Below are 20,410 nucleotides of genomic sequence, written 5' to 3'. Positions count from 1 at the left end.
GGAATGAGCACATCCTTTCCATCTTTCAAAACTTTTGAAAGGAGATGTTTTTTTCAAGGTGTGGAATCTCTTCTGTGTATATAACCCAGTCTCTAGTATCACAATATAGGACTCCATTGAGCAGGGCCTATGTAACCTCACACTGGTGTATACTGTATGCACTGTAATGTTGAGGTGAATGAACCATTGTTTTGTATTCAGGCCCTGGCCTGACTGACCTCACCACACTATGGCAACTCAAGCTCGGACATGTCGATCAATACTGAATGGTGCTTTCCACTGACCCTGTGGGGCAGATACTGTAGCGTGTAACTGAGGGTACGAAAGTGGTGAGAAAGTAAGGTTTGGAAATGTAATCTCCCCTATAATGTTTGATTCTTCTGTTATTCCCTAACGTTGCATCTTCCAAACGTCTTACCCTTGAACACAGGATAAATGCATGATTTTCTGTAACAAACCAATGTTCATTCAAGTAGAGAGCACATTGCAAACTCCATTATTGGGCCCCTTGAGATCTACAAGATGCTCTAATTAATATTATGCACAGTAAATGCAACATTTAGTTAAAGTTAGTGGTTAGTCGTTGGTTAAATGTTTGCTTCTGAATGGTTAGATGAGCAACATTATAGAAGCCAAAGATTTCAGAAAGTGTAGGGGATAATTTTATAGTTGTATGAGATTCACACTTACTTTTGACTGTGATGCCTGTAGAATGCTGTTGCTCTTTACTGTGAGAAGAACTGAATTTCTTGCTTGCTTTATTGGCCACAATTTGGCTTATACCATAAGTATTTCATGATGGAAACAGTCAGTAGTTTGACTCCTTACTCAGTTGTTTCAGAATTCAGAACCCCTATCTAAAGACCTTAATAGCCGATATTTTTATTAGCATACTGAAACATTACCCTGCCAAATACACAAACAATAATGTGTTATTTGTAATTAACGCATCTTTAGTAGGCAAGCCGCACAAACGCCTGAGCAGTTACGGAATGGGTTAAACAGGGCATTGAACTAGTTAATTCTCATATCTGCCACATGGTGGGAGGACAGCACGAGATTCCCATGCTTCATGTCGTGTAGTCTACTCTGCGCTTTGTTAGTCTCTCAGCACAGTCTCTACGAGCAGGACAAGGTGATTTCTCCGTTGTAACAACTTTTCTTCGAAACTCAGCGCAGAAACGTAAGTTGCCTACTTTTGCTGAAATTATCATGCATTCAGAAGCGCTTACTTGGTGTTGAAGATCGTTTTAATTGGGTCAGATGAAACAGGAGTTGAGGAAAGGCAAAGTGGGGGGTTATAACAGAATTTGCTATGAAGAAGGAAAAAAAAACGTGTAATTGTTCTTTGGTAGAATAAAAAAAAACACGTTTTGCTTTCCCCATCAAGGATTGCTGATGTGGCGTGTTTAAGAGTAGCGAGCTGGACACCAGATAGCTCACAGCAATAATTGACACCAGTTGTTGACATCGAAACTTTAGCATTATGGAACACGTCTCCGAATCTAATAGTCAATGTAGCTGGTGCTTTAATGGAACATCAACGACTCGAATGAAAATGTTTTGCCGCAAGGCCTGGTGCAGTTGAAAAAAAACGTCTTGTTTTAAACACTGACATTTTGTCATATGTAAGAAGCTTAATAATCTAAGCCTTTAACAACGTTGTTCTAATATGGTTAAACTGTAGCATACAGCTTTGGTGTTTACTTATATGGTGTCGAGTTTTTATTTAATCTCATTGTTATCAAAGAAAAGTTACATGACAACGTTGATCTATCCATTTCCATCTCTGGCTAGTTATTGTTATGGTAAGTTTTTGAATAATGAGAGAGTTGAAATCCTGTTCTACTGATGGTTAAAACAGAGGCCATCTGTTCAAACTGTCAGTGCTGCTGTGGTAGGATAGACCCCCAGGCAAGCTCAGTCAGAAGCTGATCAACTGTTAAAGGGACTAATGGCAGGAGACAGGCAGTGGACATTGGCCTTGTGATTCACAAATCCCTTAGTTGAGTCCCCCTGCTACACGCACACATGCAAACGTGCAAACACACACACACACACGCACACACACACACACACACACACAAACCAGCCATGCGGGTAACTTCTGTTCAATCTGCATATTATAACACAATATTGGATCCTATGGGTTTGTAATTGTACTGAATGGCTTGTAAAGGGGCTGTGACTAGATCTAGGTCATTCAATGTAGTGCAGATGAAACGTTGTTGTATTACAGATGTGTAACTAGGTCATGAGTGTACATGTGTCTGGTGGGCACAGGGAAATATGGAGCTGAAGTTGGCACTTCCCTTCTTATTATACATAAATGTCATCAGTGGTAAATAAAGCAGTCTTTCTTTCACTTTTCTTATAGAGACGTAAATCATCTTGGCATGCTTTGTTTTTCCCTATGAAGGCCCTCTGTTTGACCTTAATTAACTTTCCATACTTTGTAAATAATCGGAAATTAAGTTCACTAGTAGAGGTTGCTGCTATTCTAATTTGCAACTGTTGATATGGGATTTAGTTATCATGTATGTTATATAATGCACATGTACGGTTTGGTTTTTCAAACTTTTACTTCTGACTCAAGCAGACAGATGCATGTAAACTGTAAATCAGCTTTAATGCGTCAGTATGAATGCTTTGGGACAGTGCTTACTTTAAATGCATACTGGACATCAGATTACCCTTTAAGTTTGAGATAAATCTAGATAAATAAATCTTGCTTTTTGTTTATATATTTTGTGGCTAACGCTAGAACAAGACACTATGCAGGTTTACCAGTTTACCCTGTTCAGTGGAATGCCTCTGCCGCAGGTTAAAAGGATAATTTTCCATAAGAACACAAACTGTTCAAGAATGACACAGATAGGCCTGGACAACCACGCCTAGTTTAAGGGCATGTTTAGATGGGTGTGTTCAACTAATTTACTTGATTTGAAAGCGTCCAAAGTCTGAGAACACTATTCAAGAAAGCCTGCTTCTATTTTGCATTTGTTTTGAATAGGCCTATAATACACATTTTCATTAGAAATTATATCAATTTAACAATATGATGGAAAAGTTGAATCTCTGAATTTGATTTTAAATGAATTTTCATTCATTTCAGAATATTTTAGTAGGCCTATTTGGTATGTCCCTCTTTTCCTTTAATGACAGTGTGTTGTGGAGCTCAGAGGTGGGGGTGGACTCCTGATGAACTCAACATGATTTGACAATGACATGATGTTCCAAAGAGCGTCTTGTGATATCACAGACTAGTCTTTTGGAACTACTGTACAGTAGTATCTTTTACTCCCTTTTTTTGGATCTTAATAAACTCCATGCCTAAAAAATGACATCAGACACTCATGCAGTGCAGTAGTTAGAACAAATCGAAACTTTCTGAAAACAATTCCTGTGCCTTTTAAAGTGTGGCAGAAGGCCGAATTGTAGTTGCTTTGAAGTTAATCTATTTTGCTTATACCCGAAGTGACATGCAAATAGTGTGCAGTAATTCAGTGGTTAGTTGCTTTAGCTTTTAGACAAAAATTCCCAACCTATGTGGGACCCCCCATTTGTTTACATGTGTGTGTGGTGGCTAGGGGGTGTCCAGGCAAGCGTGAGACTTCTTTCTCACCAAAGGTCTCGACCCCCCCCCCCCCCCCATCCTACACCCCTACACTTATCCCAGCCAAACTGTTGTCATGGGAACCACCACCGTCTCGCCCCTCACCATGAGAGAAGTTTCCCTGGAAGCCAAGGGGGCTCTTTACCATGGAACCGTCTCACATTGCAAGGATTATGGTCCAGGGGTTCCCCGGGACAAGCTCAGGCAGCACCCCCTCATTGTTTGGTCAAACCCCCTGCCCCCCAACAAGCACACTCTCCCATGTACACTTATGTATCTCTATACTCCACCTTAGCACTTCATTGAGATGAGTAGGCCTACACATATTCCAGTGTAAGTAGTAGATCATTTTACATCTTGAAAATGAGGGCTTCCTCGGTTGTCAGTTAAAAATAAACAGGAGTGCTTTGGTTAAAAAAGTGCATCTTTCACTTCGGTTGGCTCTGTTATTGTGACGGGGAGAATGTAAGGCTGGAGTGGTCTTCGGTGTGTCAATTTTCTCCTTTTGTTGGTTGAGAAAAAGCATGGCTGAAAGCATCCATTGTTATGTTGGATACTCAAAGCAGGGCCCTGTCTGTCACACTGTGAGGCAAGAGGGCTGTGTGTGGCAATGAGGAGGGGGGGTAATGTTCTTGCTCGGGGTGGGAAATGAGGGTTTGTGCTGTTAGGGGCAATGATTTGGAGATACAGGGGGTAGGGTGTATGTGTGCGTGTGTTTGTGGCTGTTAACCATGGGTCTCTGGGTACAGTGGCTAGACCAGCTGAATGCTGATGAAGCCCCCCCCCCCCCTCAGGATAGGGGTCTATCTAGCTCAAGTGGAAGACAACTCCATTAACAATCAGACAACAGTCAGGATGATGTTTGACAACGACTAAGTGCCTGTGGGAGTCATAAAACTGCTGGTGTCCAATAGACAGTCCTTAGCCAGGAAAAAGCTTTGACAAAATAGTTATGAATGCTTACAGGAGCGTCAGACAATGTTGGGATGAGTCAGAGTACTGTTTTATCCATTTGCGTCAGGTTATAATAAATGTTACATGTTGCCACCGGCTTGTGGTTTGTATGCTTAAAACTCTGTTGCTTGGCACTAAGTGCTTAAGAGCAATGGACGTAGTTCAGACTGCTTGGTAGAGTAGAGTATGAGAATAGAGAGTAGAGTGTTGCAAAACAAAAGACAGAATTGTTGTCTTGTGGTTGCCGACACCTCCTGCGCAGCTCTGAGAATAAGTGGGAATGGACTGAAACCCAGTCTGGCTCTGCTTTGTTGTGTAATATTGCATGGGGCTGTGCCAGTGCATTTTGCTAGTATAGGTCTAGATCCTTTCATTGACCTACAGGGGTGTCCCACATAAACTCCAGGATGTTTAACTCATCACCCAAGCCCTGAAAGTTTGGCTGTGGAGTGTGTAGCCTACACATAATCACCTATTGTTTGCAAAAGAGTAGCAACAGCGACAGTGAAATAATAATGTTGACCCAGATCCTAGAAATCCTGACCCTCTAATTGCCATTTTATCTGAACTCAAAGATAACAAAACACAAGGACCTTAAACTGAGCACCAAGCTGAACAGCAGAGGTCAGTTGACAGGTTTTTCTCTGTTCTGCTGGCCTGATGAATATTTCAAGAGTGTATTGTGACACACATCATCAGGTTGGCACTGGCAGATACAGAGGCCTATAGGCAGCTGCATGTCCACACACTGTGATTCTCCCTCCCTTTCTCTTTCTTTATCTCCTCATACATACACGCTGACTCACATTGACACCGAAGTCTGACCTTGACCCAGCACTTTCTCACATCCACACAACCCCCCCCCCACCCCACCACACACACAACAAACACACACACTCACATCTCATACACCAGTAACTTTTTCTCTCTGAGGCCTATTGCGTCACTCCACCCAGAAGGATTCTCTCTGTGGTGCCTGGTACTTCTAGTGACAGAAGTTGAAAAAAGCTTGAAAGAAATGCGAGTGTGTGGGGGTGGGGGGTGGGGGGTGGGGGTGAGGAGAAGGACTTGTTTGTCGACACCCGGAGTGAAACCAGAAGAAAAGGCAGTCATATGATATGTCGGCCCTTTGCTCTACCCACAAGATATTTGAAGACCCCACACACACACACACACACACACACACACAAAGTATGTTAGGTGAGATATCTGGTGCTCTTGGAGGAGGGAAAAAGGAGGAACAGGAGAATGAAGGGGCTTTATTGCGGTTTGACTCAAAAACTAGAACAGTCTGTTAGAAGCCACCGGGTTTAACACATTGGTGTGGTACTAATGGGCCTTTGTTAGCTTACTGCGCTAATGTGTCAACACGTGCTAAATGATGACAGATTTCTGTCTGTTGGATCTTTGGACCATGCCAAGTGCTGACTTTGTGATTTAGAAGCCAAGGCTATAAAGAGCATTGTCACACATTAATTTCATGCACATAAAGCCTGTTAATAGTCTAGGAACGTTTCTCTATCTTTATCTGTATCTTGTGCAATTTATTGACAATAGGTTATCCAAAGATTTTTTTAAAGAGACTCAATTTAGAGAACAGGTTAGTCCTTGGTTGGTAAACATACAAGTGCCTGAACATTGCATTGGTGTGTTCTTTGAAAACATATCATTCAGTAAACCATGTTTTGTGATCCCAGAGAACACAATCTGTTTAACATAAATGAACTCTGCCAATAAACAATTTAATTTGGATTGTATGTATGTCTAACAGAAATAATACCTGTGACAGATTTCTGACTGCCTTTCTGTCTGTCTAAATATGTCTGAATATGAAAATGTTCGAGGTAAGAGATGCTTTAACAGGAAATCAGTGTCTTTATCATGTACGTTATTTGGAGAAGTTATTTGAACAGAAGTCTGACCTGTGTCACAACCTGTTCACTTGTTCACTAAGTTTCTGGTCGATTATATTTGACATCTACCCCTCTCTCCCTCTTTTCTCCCCCCCCTCTCTCTCTTTCTCTCTCTCTCTCTCTCTCTCTCTCTCTCTCTCTCTCTCTCTCTCTCTCTCTCTCTCTCGCTCTCTCACGCTAAACCCATGGGGCCCACCAAACTGGCCCAGTTGGTCAGTGTAACAGTAACCCATTTACAGTGGCAAGATTCTGGGTCGCTTGTACAGACTCTGCTCACTCACACCAGTATCTCTGCCAGGAGGAAATATTGAGCCATCCATCCATAGTTCATCTAACTTTCCATTGAGTTATTGGACAGCAGCAGGCCATAATTGTAGAGCGGGAGTGAATTATAAAAACTGGAGGTGAATAAGAAAAAAAGTGAGCAGTGTGAATTGGGGATTGGAAGATGAAATGAAGGCATAGGGAATTGGAGGTAGAGAGTGTGGAAAAGAACCTGGAAGAGAGAAGAGGAAGAACAATGGGAGTATTTGAATAAAACGAAACACACACCTTCAAAGGACAGAGAGAAAACAGGTTGTGAGATATCTGACCCCCTCTTGTCTTTTGTGTGCTGTAGGTTCAGGTACAGGTTGTACAGGTTGATGCTGTGTATTATTGTTGGCAGCTTGTAAGCATACAAACACTCCCTGCCAGTCATCTTAGCTGTCCAGCCCTTTGCTTCTATGTGTCTGTCAACTCTTACATGCATCACCCTAACTGTAGCCCCCAAATCTAAACTGGACACACACTCACACTAGCTAGTACCCCCATGGCATCATATGAAGTTGTTTTTTCACATCTTGGATATACCGAGATTATATAAAGTTTGCTTAATCGAAACAGAATGTAGGTTATGTAACACTAAATTCATGTTCTTGTACTATGCACAGATTCATCACCATGGGGAAAGGTTGCATGACGGCGACCAAGTACTTCCTGTTCCTCTTCAACCTCATCTTTTTTGTAAGTAATCTTTAGTGTTTGGTGTTCTTTGTGCTGACCAAAATGTATTTTTGGGGGAAGAAATGTCAGCCTAAAAATTAACCACCCTTTTCATTGTCTGTTACCCAACCCTTCCCTCTTATTTCCTCTCTATCTCTCTCTATCTCTATCTTCATCTCCCTGTGTTTCTCCCTCTCCCTGCGACCCACATTCTTAATTACATGGCTGATGAAGTGTTTGTGGCCTAGTTGCCTGGGTGAAACTCATCCACTCATTACCATCTCTCTCTCTCTCTCTCTCTCTTTTCTCCTTCTCCCTTTCCTCAACAGAGGAAATTAAATCTGTGATCCGAGGCTTAAGACCTCTGCATGTACACAGTACGTCCTCATAGAGACCTAGCTAGCATGATGAATAGAGGGAACCCTTCCAGCCCCATACTTAACTACTGTCACAGACCAACACAGCTTGTTCTGAATCAAATCCTCACACTGACTATGAGCGTGGTTTGGTAGGAACAAGTACAATGATAATGCTTCTCTTTTGCCAGACCAAAGGAGCTAACAATGTTTCTAATCTTGAGATGCACTTGAAAGGTGAATGATACCTAAGCTCATCACCTTAATATATGTGTGTGTGTCTGTGTTTGTGTGTTTGTGTGTTTGTCCATCCAAATGTGAGCTGTGTGTGAGGAAGAAGTGGGTCATTATTGGGATCAGTTGGGCTTTCTGGAATATAGACTACATCCACGGTGCCCCAATCCCCTCCCCTACACACACACACACACACACACACACACATATGCACACACAAGCACACAGAGAGTCACACATCCCACAAACATGCTGTTCCTCTCCTGACATGCAGGATTTTTACTTAACCAGTCCCAGATGTTAATAGAAGGAGGGACATGTATAGAGAGTACCCTGCAGGCCTGGATCACTACACACACGCACACACACACACCTAAACAACCACAGAAAGGTCAATCCCACTATTACCTCAGTTCTGTACCTCTGTGTCTAATGATTCTCAATCTCTTCTTCAGTTGTTTGGAGCACTGATCATGGGCTTCGGCTTGTGGGTCCTCCTGGATAATCAGAGCTTCATGGCCGTCCTGCGTAAGTGTTTGTCTCAAAAGTAATGCCATCACCCAATAAAACAACATATTTTAAGCTATTGGGAGTCACATCACACAGTTACTGTATGTCTGCATCTTTTTTATCTAAAGGAAACACAAAAATCATATTTATAGTACCTATTTCTGGTTTGTATTTTTTCGAGGCTTATGACTACTTAATACAGATGTCCAGCCATTGGTCTCTACCGTAATCCGTGGGTTAATGTGCATACAGTCAAGAGCAGCTCTCCAAATTGACCTGTGATTAACACTCCTGAAACCAGGCCAACTTTTAGCTTTAGGCACCCACCCCAATTTCTCTCTCTGTGTGTCTGTGTTTCTTTGTGTCTGTATCTGTGGTATATAAGCTGTGCGTTTACAGTTGATCTGTGCGTGTGTGTGTGTGTGTTTGAATATCCTCCATTGTTCTATTAAGAAGACCGTAGGAAGCAGTGAGAGGGTTTCTTACCTTCCTCCCTAGAGATATCTTTCTCTTCAACCAGTATGTTGCTTCTGACCTAGGTCTTCCTGTCTGGCTGGGGATCAATCGTGTGTGTGTGTGTCAGTGCCCTCTGCTAACTCTCTCTGTGGCCATCTGGCTGTGAGGCTGTTGTCCAGTGATTAATGGAACCTGCATGGTGTTGCTAACACGCAACATTGAGCACAGTTAAACACAACTGTTAGGCAGACACTCTGAGAATCTGTCTGACACATGCCTGGAAACACACGCTCACACACGCACACTCACAAATATTTAAAAGCATACAAACTTAGAACGTTAATGTTGACAGACGAAATACAAGGCGCACCAAATTTCTTACTCACACAGGTGTGAGACAACTCAGACTTAAATTCTCACACGCACGCACACACCTTGGATTTGAACAATGTCAAGCGCTTTAGTTTAGACGATACCCATTCTCTCCTGCCATGACCCTGACTTGGCCATTGAGTTCAGTTCACCTCAGACCATAGCCAGTCCAGCCAAACCTGACTGAACTTAGCTCTGAGGAGAGACTAAGGGAAGACTAGAGAAAGAGACAGAAGACACATGAAGAGAAGAGGAGTGACAAACAGAGGGGTGGGGGGGGGGTAAGAGAGACCCGGGATGGAGATGGAGTCAAAGAGAGTGTTAGACAGAGCGATCAGCAGACACAAAGAGAGACGGGAGAGAGTGCACTCAGTCAGACCATTACAGGGGACATTGTCCACTGGGCCCCACAGGTGTCACGTCCTCAGACACTGGGCTCTTTCTGCGAGGCTGTCTATTAGCATGCATCACGTCAGCCTGGCCCGGCACACCAGCCAGCAGCGCTCTCTCTGCCTCACTCACGGCCACCTCATCACACACACACTCTCTCTCTCTCTCTCTCTCTCTCTCTCTCTCTCTCTCTCTCTCTCTCTCTCTCTCTCTCGCATCATCAGGATTAACGCTACCGACCACCAGTGCGAGAAGACATGAGGAGGAGCAAAAAAAAGAGAAGAATGTCCTTCGTTCTCTCCGTTGTGGGTTCGCCCGAGGTTGGAGTGCGGTCATATGACATGGGACTGGTATTACCACAAAGAGTTAAAGTACAGTGGACAGATTAGCTTTGTGTCTGGATGTAAAAGGGCCGTATTGATTGGATGGACTCAATGACACATTTTCTGCTTGGAAAAGACGGTGGCAGTGTGGCCAACTGGAATCAGTGATCGTCTTGATGCATGTGAGGCTGTGGATGAAATCAGAGTTTGGTGGTGTGTGTGTGTGTGTGTATGGGATATGAAGGCTAATTTATGTAAAGGCCTGGTGGTTTGAATTAGGAGTCAACAGTAGTCATGTGAAGAAGGAGGAACAGGGGAAACAAAGGCCAAACGAGCAGAGTAAAGTGTGTGTGTGAGGTCAACACACTCCCTCTGTGTGTTATATTTCAGCTGGCTGACACATTCCAACATCACAACAGGGTCGTGTGCTTGTTGGTTTGGAGTCCCCAGCCACCTGCACCAGTACAGAGAATCTTAACACACACACTCCTTCTCCCTCCCCAATTCCACTCCACTTTCCATCATAAGGCTCTCACTATTGCTATGTTTTTGGGATCCAGCCACCAGTGGTTTGCCCTCGTTCAATGGCCCCACAAGATATCCCAGGTTTCCTTGCGGTCCCCAAGACACTCGCCAGCTGAGACCCCCGGGGGTCATCTGGGAATGTCAACACACTACATGGTTGTTTCCCTCCAGTGGTTCTACTCAACCTTCTGTGTGCGCATGTGCCCGTCCATTGATCACCCCCTACAGGTCTCTAACCCACTTTAGAAACAGACCCTTTCCATTCAGGTTTTTATAGACTTTTACGGTTCTAACTTTAGAGGCAATGTAATGGAAAGACTCATGCATTTAGGGTTCGGCCTTTTGAAGTTCCAGCAAGGTTCCATTACCCCACAATACGCCGCAGGGTCTCACTTTATGAACCAGATGAAACTGTCTGGGTGTGCTTAACAGCGTTTTGTCTTGCTCAAAAAATGAGTTTTCCAGTTTCGAACCATCTTGCATAACGGCTAACATGCCACTACACTGGGGACCTTCCTCTATTGTATTCCAGATTTAGCTTTCTAAATGAGACACTTCAGCCCTGTGGCTGCAAACTATATTTTCCGTCTGACAGCAGTTTTAGTAATTGTTGTTCCCCATCTTTTCTGGTTGGTCAAATGCATTACTGCTCTCCTGTGTAAGGCTAAATTTAACAACAATGTTTGCACAATGTCTGATGTTTTGTACACATAGTAGTTCCTCAATTACGTAAGCCGTAAGGTAACTAGACTCTAAACGCCTTCAGATGCTAGTCGTGCTAGAACAAACTGACAATTGTAGGCTTTTGTAAACTTGGATCTGAAAGATGTCCTTTTACCTTAAAGCCAACTGGCTATAATTTTTTTCTAACACAACCAATATTCGGTACTGATGTAAATGAAGCTCATTAGAAGATGGCCCACAAGGAGGGTGTCTGCTCGGTCAAGTTTTCTCTGCTCTCTGTACTGTATATTAGTGGTTGACTCAGGAGACTGTCTGGCCTCGGTCATGGCTCTCAGTCTTGGAGTGTTACCACGAGTGGGCCTGAGAGTGTCCCTTCTCTGCCGTCAGAAAGAGCTTGGCACAAGTGCGCGCACACACTTAAACACTGTCAACCACACACACACGCGCACACGTACGCAGGGACTCCCACATCTAGACCCCTCTCCACTGGCCTTCTTCTGAAACAAAGTCCTTTGGAAACATCTCTGCTTCACATCTGTCCAGAACCAGTTGGTAACACCACTGGATATCTTTATATATAACTACACATTTTTCTTGACAGATGCTACGTTGGTATGAAATGACTTTGATATAATTTGTGGGGAAGAGATTAGCACACAATGTTAAAACTGAACCAGTGTGTTCTTCTGTTTGTCCCCTTGTAGAAGACTCCTCCATGGCTCTGAAGGTGGGCTCCTACATCCTGATCGGGGTTGGAGCTCTCTCCATGCTCATGGGCTTCCTGGGCTGCCTGGGTGCTATCTACGAGATCCGCTGTTTGCTGGGCCTGGTGAGTCAGCCCTGCTGATAGAGGAGGCATGGAGGAGGAGTGGCAGGAGAAGGAGTTTGTGGTGGGGGATGAGGAGAACGAGGTTGTGGTGGCCGAGGAGGATGACGAGGAGCATGTGGTGGTGGAGGAGGAGGAGGAGGTTGTAGTGATGGTGCAGGAGGATGAGGTTGTAGTGATGGTGCAGGAGGATGAGGTTGTAGTGATGGTGCAGGAGGATGAGGTTGTAGTGATGGTGCAGGAGGATGAGGTTGTAGTGATGGTGCAGGAGGATGAGGTTGTAGTGATGGTGCAGGAGGAGGAGGTTGAATCGATGGTTCAGGAGGAGGAGGTTATAGTGATGGTGCAGGAGGAGGAGGTTGTAGTGATGGTGCAGGAGGATGAGGTTGTAGTGATGGTGCAGGAGGAGGAGGTTGTAGTGATGGTGCAGGATGATGAGGTGGTAGTGATGGTGCAGGAGGATGAGGTTGTAGTGAGGGTTCAGGAGGAGGAGGTTGTAGTGATGGTGCAGGAGGAGCAGGCGGAGAAGGAGAAAGAAAGAAGCAAGAGGAAAAGTGGGGTTATTCTGAATAATTATACATTTTTTTTAAGCCTTTGTAGTATCCCAGGAGAAAGGTCTTGAGAGAACGGCTTGAAGGATAATGCCAAATAGTTATGTAATTGGATGATAATGAGAGAAATTTAGCATTGTCTAATAGCATTGTCTTCAACTCTGTTGAAGATTCCCTAATAAAATTCAGCTAAAAATTTCTATAAATGTTTGTTCCCTAACCGTTCTTTGGAGAAGTGTGAGAGCAGTTTAAGTATTTAGCCTGGATGCATATTGCACCATCATGCATAAATCAGGTGTTTTGTCATTTTTCTTAGAAATTGGACTTAATATGCTAAAATATTGTTAAGACAAATGTGTGATTAGCAGTTAGTGAAAGTGTGTGCATGAAAAGTGCATTGAATGTGGGTGGAGGTTGTTACATGTGTCAATCATGACTTCAACTATGAAAGTATGGTATGTTATGCTATATTATGCATGTGTCTCCTGTGACTTGACCTATGATCCTCTTCCCCTCAGTACTTCACCTGCCTGCTACTGATCCTAATTGCCCAAGTCACCGCTGGTGTTCTGATCTACTTCCAGAAGGATCTGGTGAGTGATGTTTCTTCCTCAAGTCCGCAGTTTTTACTTTCCATACTCCTCCCTTTTGGCTGGGAAGTGGCCCAGTCTACAATTTCTCGCCAAATGCATAAAATCGATTTTTTTATAAAACTATGGAAGTGAACATTGGTTTACAACCAAACTATTTACCATAGGCAGTTTGTGATCGTACACTTTTTCTTGCTTTTGAGTAAAACTATGACTATAATGATAAAAACAAAAGCCATGTCTCTATGGGTCTAAACACGGTTTCCTAGAAGAGGACTTGACTTTCAAGAAAGCAGCATTGAAAGTTGTTCCAAGCATTCATGGATTTCCTGACTTGTACACCACCTGTATTATTGGAAGGAACGTAGGTGTTGTAGGGAGTGTTCTCATGACCTGATGTTTTGATATCATCAACAATAAAGATGACACAGAAACAGTTGGTATTATAGTGCCACCTGGTGTATAGCCTTGGAAACTTTGGGTTCACAGCAGTGTAGAATTGTAGTCTGAATTAAGTTTTCAAACATACAAGGATCACTTGAAAAAGGGGTATTTGGTAGACTTGGACTAGAATCCGTCTTGGTCCGGCAGGATTTTGAGTTTGATCTGTCATTCCTGGTGTGATCCAGCTGCCCAGCTCCCCTGGCAGCTGAAGGGAAGCATCTTTTATATACCAGAAAAAAGCAGGAATTCTCCATCTTATTTGATCTGAAAGTGAACCTTTGGTGAAAGCCAGCCAGTCACTGTCCTATGCCAAATTGACTTCCAAGGTTCAATGTTGTCTCAGTACTCAAACAACAGAAGGTTTACCCAAAGGTTTTGTTCAGTTTAGTAATAAATAGCTCTCTTCCTGAACCTTTACACTTTATTATTCTTGATTGATCTAATTGGTAAGCAGTGACATAAGGAGCTTTCTAGAGTTGAACTGAGGCCTTGAGATCATAACTTGCCAAATAACAACTGTTAAAATGTTAATTGTAAGGAATCTGCTAATGTTTCCATTGCTTGGTTTTGCACTACCCAATTTCTGGCTTTTCAGTTGTCTGGAGAATGAGCCAGATTCTTCATCTGTTTTGGTTTGTTTGACTGAAGTCTGGTGTTTTTCCCATCTCAGCTGAACAATGAGATGTCCAACATTGTGACCCAGATCCTGAACAACTACCCGGGCAAGAACACCACCACAGAGCAGGCCTGGGACCTCATTCAGAGGACGGTAAGTTCAACTGCAGGTTTAGAATAGTCTTGTTTATTCCTCCATGGCCACTCTACAGTGGTTTAAATCCTGCTTGTTACATGAAGATGAAGTTGATTCCCATGGGCCTGCATCCAGTTCCACCTACAGTACATCACATCTTTTCTGTAATCCTTAATTTTATGAATAAATATATATCCTAGTTATCTTCATCAATTGACATTTTCCTTTTCTATATCTCTATCTCCCTCTCTCTCCCTCCACTTCCCTCACTCCAGATGGAATGCTGTGGCTGGAGTGGTCGTATGGACTGGAATGGCAATGGTGTTATTATCAACAGCTCCCAGTTGCTTTTTCCCTGCTCCTGTCAAAATGTCACATTCTTCACCGGCAATTACTCTGACAGTGGCTTCTGTGAGGCCCAGTCACCTGACTGGCCTGTGTACGACACGGTGAGGTCACTTGGATTGCTAATAGTAGACAGTGTATCTAGTATCTGAATTGTGGACTCATTGTACAGTCAAAAGTCAAATTTAATAGGTCTCATTTTAAATAAGTTGACCTCACCTTTCCGCTCTTCCTTTTTTTCTTTCCCTTTCTCCCACCCTGCTCAGGGATGCTCCTCAAGTGTGGAGAACTGGCTATTCACCAACCTTGGTGTTGTCCTGGGAATCTGTCTAGGAGTGGCTGTCATTGAGGTATTCCATTCATCATTTGCCTCAATTCATTCAAATGTGTTTGTTCCCTCTACATCCTCAATGAATAGTTCTGAATAGACTTTTCATGTCAGTATATAATTCACCAGTGATAGGATTTTGTGTAGTGCACATGTACAGCTTTCCTACAAAGTGACACAAGTTTGTGTTTTGATCATGCTTACATTAATATGTTAGATGTAGTCAGTGTTTAAGATGCAAAAAAAATTCTTTTGCACCTGTTTATATGTTGACATTTTACCTTTGTTTTTGTCCCACAGCTTTTGGGCATGATTCTCTCTATCGGCCTGTGTAAGGGCATACACAAAGAAGAGTACACCAAAGTGCCAAAGTACTGAAGCTGAGGTGCAGAAGGAACACACAAACACACCTGAACATACACATAAACATACACACACAAATAAGCATTTTGGAATATAGCACACACACACATGTACACTTAAACATGCCCACACAGGCATACATCTTCTCATTTGTTTGTTTATTGAAACACATTATGTCCAAATGTTCCATTATGTTTGAGGTGGGGGGGGGGGGGAGCGGCCTGAGGCACTTCTGTCTTTTCCATCAGTACAGTTTTCTTGGAGCATTTAAGAGATGTAAGAGAGCTTTGGATTTAAAACAAGTAGCCAGGAAGTATGGTCCTCGGTATACATTGGAGTAAAACAAAGGTTTACAAAGAGTCCAAAAGACACCAGGAAGTAAGGAATGATTGGGTGGTGAGACATGAGGCAGTTATGAGAAGTAGGAGGCAAAAACACCCTCCGTGACAACTGTGGAAGGCAGGTGATAGAAAGCCAGCTGCATTCACTACTTTTTGTTGTTGTTTCTTTTTAGGTTATACAGTGTTTCGAGTTTTTGTGCATTTTGATGGTTTTGTATAAAGTTTTTGTGTGCATTTAAATCTGAGATAGCATCGTCTTAGGAAGCTGGTCACTCTTTGTTTAAAAAGAAGAGTAGATTTGTTTCTTCTGTTCTGTTTTATTTTTCATGTATTACATTTGAATTGTATTGAACATTTTTTTTTACCAATAATTCTTTGAAAGTAATAGGAATAATAAAATACTAAAGAGGACCAATTCTGAAACGTGCTCCCCAACAAGTGTCACACTCACGGTTTACATTTTTCTTTGATCACATGCAGGATGTTTTTTGTGTATTCTGAGTGGCAGTTAGTCTGATTCAAAGTTTCTTCTTTTTATGAAGATCGCTTTATCTAAGTATGTCAAGACTGTTTGAGAAATTATATATTTCATACAATATTCTACATCAGGGATATTTCAATAAGAGGAAACACAATAGAATTTAAATTGTTATATAAGAAATATATATATATTTCGAGAAAATTTGGGATACAATGAAAATTATTTGGAAAATATGTTGTACATTTTTACTTTGAATGAAGGTCTTTCATATTTTGATTTTATAATGTACAAAAATGCCCTCTTGTTTATTTTTAATTTTTTTACATGTTTGACAAACATTCCACGACCTTCAAGTTATTTTTTGGGACTATTAAAACTTTACACATTTTGTTTGGTAGCTGGATTAGTTAATGTATACTCACCCAATTGATTCAGTTTTATTTTGTCAATAAACATTCAATAGACTGATTTGTTGGAGTGTGTGTGTGTTTGTGTGTGTGTGTAATACTACTTTGTCAGAATATGCCCTTTCTTGCAGGTGTAAGCAAGCTTATATCCTGTAGGGGGAGCTAGCAACCTGATGGCAAACTTCCTCAGTAGCTAACAATAAGAAAATAGTTTGTTTGATGAGGTATTGTAGAACAATATTTAAAAAAATAATTTGATATACAAAAACTACCAAGGTTGTAGCAGTTACATAAAGACCTAACTTTTACTCTGCCAAGAGCCCTCTGTAATACCTCTAATTCTTCAGCGGTACTGCTGAGAAAATGTTTCCACATTAAATTTTACATTCTCATGATGTTTAGTATGTATGAGACTGCTATGTCATGCCCACAATTTTTTTCTTTTACCATATGTCTGTGTGAATCTGTATATTTCAGTGTGAGAGAAATTGTTGACTGAGAATTTGTCTGGATTGTGTGTTAGTATGTTTTATATCTTGTACTACTTGTGTGCATGTGTGTCAGACTCGGTAGAATTATATGTACTTGTTTGGCCCTAATCCCAAAAGTTGTTCCCCTAGATTTGTCCCAGGGTTCTCTCTGGCCTTCAACATCCAAACAATGGAGGTCTTTTTAAACTGTTTTAATGGGGATGTATGGTTTTGCCCCCTCCCCTCTCCCCCAGTTAACAATGACACTTCCACCTGCTGGCCCCCTTCACGTCCACACTCCGCCCGCCCTCCCTCCTACATCCTGTTTTGAAAAGATAGTTACCCTCCCACCTCTCACCCCCGCCTCTCTTGCCCAGAAAAAAGAGCTTAAGTCTGGGCTGGAAATCTCTTATTCTCCCCCTTACCGTTCTACTGTTCCCCCCATTTTCTAAATGGAAAGATACTTTAATTTCAGTTCATAAATGGAGGGGAAACAAAGTGAAACTGATTTGAAACTAAAATGTAGTTTCTCTGTCCTGGCCTTCCTATGTTTACTCACTTGAGGGAAGGAGGGAAGTAAAGATAGGAGACAAGGAAAGAAGGAAGAAAACCTCTTGCCCCCTCACCGTCTTTCTATATGAATATACCCGGGCCAAAATACTTGGAATCAGTTTGATGACATATGAATGTTGGATCATGGCTGGCACTGGGGACCACGGGTTCATCCCAAAATTGTTCACTGGAAATCACTTGACTTTCCAAGCTGACTGAAGCCAATTCTAATTCGTTTGTTTGTAAAATATAATTTTTACTGCAATAGTAAAAGAAAAAAGGACAGTCATCTTGTAATGATGGTAGGATTGTCTTAGTGTAATTAGCATGACATAAAATGATTTAAATACCACAGCATTCAAATTCTTTCACTTTCAATTTGGAGTTGTTTTGGAATAGCAACAAGTTGGAAGTTTACATTCCCAAAAGCTGTGACATGTACCTCCTTGAACTAGCCAAACAGGATTAATTCAGACAGCAGAGGACTCAGACAGATCGTCAGTATGTGTCACAGTATCATTGTTTAAAGCAGAGCTCATCATTTTAACCTCAACACTAAACTGAAACATTAGATGTCAGACGGGTTCAAGTCAAAATCACAGGGATTATTACAGTTGACTATTACACCAGTGATAGGTGTTGACCTTATGGTTTGTGTGTGATGTGTTGCCTTGACTTGTGCTTCCGAATGTACTTTGCTGCAAATACTGCACAAGTCTGTGCATGGTCCTTGTCAAGAACATAAGTAATTAAAATGTACTTGTAGTATGTTTACTAAAGCAGACATACAACGAATGACACATCCTTGGTGAGGGCCTTCTGTGTGAGAAACTACAGCAGACAGGAAACAAGCTAGACATGTGTTAGCACGTGTGCGTGTGTGTCTGTATGAGAGTGTCTGCGCATGCATGACTGAAGGACATAGAACTGTCTTTCAGCCGGATAGCCTCTGAACATACAAAACACAAACACATGCTCAGATAAAGACAAATGCGCTCATCTTCTGTCTATTTCGACATAATCTAATTACACCTCACAATGAGGAGCAATGCAGGCGCAGAAAGGAAGTCATTAGTAGTGTGGGTCGAGGTTGGGGGCATCTATTCATTCACAAGCAGCTATGTTAGAGAGGGAGATGATCCTATACAAAGGTCTCTCTATTCCAGATAGAAGATCCTGATTGAAAATCTGCAGAAATCACATTTAGCAGTTGCACTTGTTTGTAATAGATGATTCTTCAGGACCTGTCCTCTAATAGACCGAGTGGAAGGTCATACGGGACTTGAGAACTCAGAGACATCCTAGCAGCCACACACTGAAGTTGTTTTGTAGCTGAAGGACTGATGGTGTGTTGAAATAATTAATTAGAAATGCACATATTTATGTGAATTTTGTACAGCCAATTTTTAGTTCTTGGCAAGTTCATGTTGGCCAGTTAATAAACAATGCAGCAGTTAGTTGCCCGCATAATTCACTTTTATTAAATTCAATATTGCTATATAACTTTAGACACATTCCTATAGATCTATCCTTTGGGTCCAAAGCCTAAACTGAGCATGCAGTTTTCCACTCTACGGGGGTTCTCAAAAATAATGTAACACGGATAAATTCACAAAGAGTTATTGACATAGCTGTAAATGCCTACTGCAGACTCCTCTGGGAAGAAACACCAACAATGGGGGCAAGGGTTGTTTATTTTCCACACCAGTCTTCCTCTTCAAACATGTGTGCAGTTGTCAGGTTCATCTGCAGTCCAGGGGACACCACTGCTATGCTGTACTTGAGGGACTTGGAGAGGTATGGCTAGAATGCAGTAAGCTATGTGGAGATGACAGAGGAGCCACTGAGATATACATTGGGCATACAGTGTCTGGACATCACTGTATGATCACCAGTCATTTTAATGATGAGAGCCACCACATGCAGTGGGGTATCATCATGATGATCAAGCCACTATGAGTTCACAACGTTGATGGTTTTATTAGATAAATATGTTTATACTGGTTGGAGATCTACTTTATTTGGAGTGTGTTGTCTTTGAACTTAAATTGGCCAAACAATTAGGTGTGACAAATGTTTACATTTTTCATTTAGCAGACGCTTTTATCCAAAGAGACTATAGGATGTATAGAAAGTACATTAAAAAAGAAAAAGGATCAGACGTGCATCATTCTACAGTATTTCAATAGTCTGTCAAGCAATGTTTGGTATTTACTAACCACATCGAAAAGTAATCATATTTCAGCTACCTTCACAATCGTGAACACATGCAGCAAGCAGCAGAGCACACACGCCAGGGCATCTACAGGAGAAATTGGTCTTTTCCCCATTCTGCGGTCCTTCCTCCCAGGATAGTGGACAGCTACATCAGCAGTGCCCGGGGCCAAGTCTAAGTGCTCACCCAGAGATGTAGGCAGGAAAGCAATCGGTTCTACATGTCTTTATATTGGTATTCTTTGCTGATGGAAGCCACATGAGCACACGGAAAAAATGCAAACTCCATGCAGAAAGGCCCGGACGAGGCCACCTAAGAACCGGCAGGCACCATCAGGCCCCAAGCGGGAATCAGCCTTCTTGTTGCGAGGCGGCAGGACCTTCTTTAGGTTGACAGTGTACTGTGTGTTTGGCTGTTCCAAGCACCCTG

The 20,410-nt window shown here is 42.2% G+C and overlaps 1 protein-coding gene across 2 annotated transcripts; it reads left to right on the top strand.

Moving 5' to 3' along the window:
* Window positions 1-1,024: 1,024 nt before the first annotated feature.
* On the top strand, window positions 1,025-16,805 carry LOC146247029 (CD82 antigen-like). Of its 2 annotated transcripts, none has more exons than XM_084683002.1 (9): window positions 1,025-1,183; window positions 7,416-7,488; window positions 8,513-8,585; window positions 12,022-12,146; window positions 13,213-13,287; window positions 14,399-14,497; window positions 14,755-14,928; window positions 15,091-15,174; window positions 15,453-16,805. In XM_084683002.1, the coding sequence occupies exons 2-9, from the start codon at window positions 7,426-7,428 to the stop codon at window positions 15,528-15,530; spliced, it is 771 nt and encodes a 256-aa protein (XP_084539128.1). In that variant the 5' UTR covers window positions 1,025-1,183; window positions 7,416-7,425; the 3' UTR covers window positions 15,531-16,805. The 2 variants fall into 2 exon arrangements, with proteins under 2 accessions (XP_084539128.1, XP_084539129.1); XM_084683003.1 differs by lacking the exon at window positions 1,025-1,183 and adding an exon at window positions 6,725-7,059.
* Window positions 16,806-20,410: the final 3,605 nt, after the last annotated feature.

Source organism: Hypomesus nipponensis, chromosome 19 (genome assembly GCF_054491055.1).
Source record: "Hypomesus nipponensis isolate SF chromosome 19, ASM5449105v1, whole genome shotgun sequence".
NCBI lineage: Eukaryota > Metazoa > Chordata > Actinopteri > Osmeriformes > Osmeridae > Hypomesus > Hypomesus nipponensis.
Note: the sequence above shows the minus strand (reverse complement) of the source record. Positions and strands in the feature narration are given on the sequence as shown.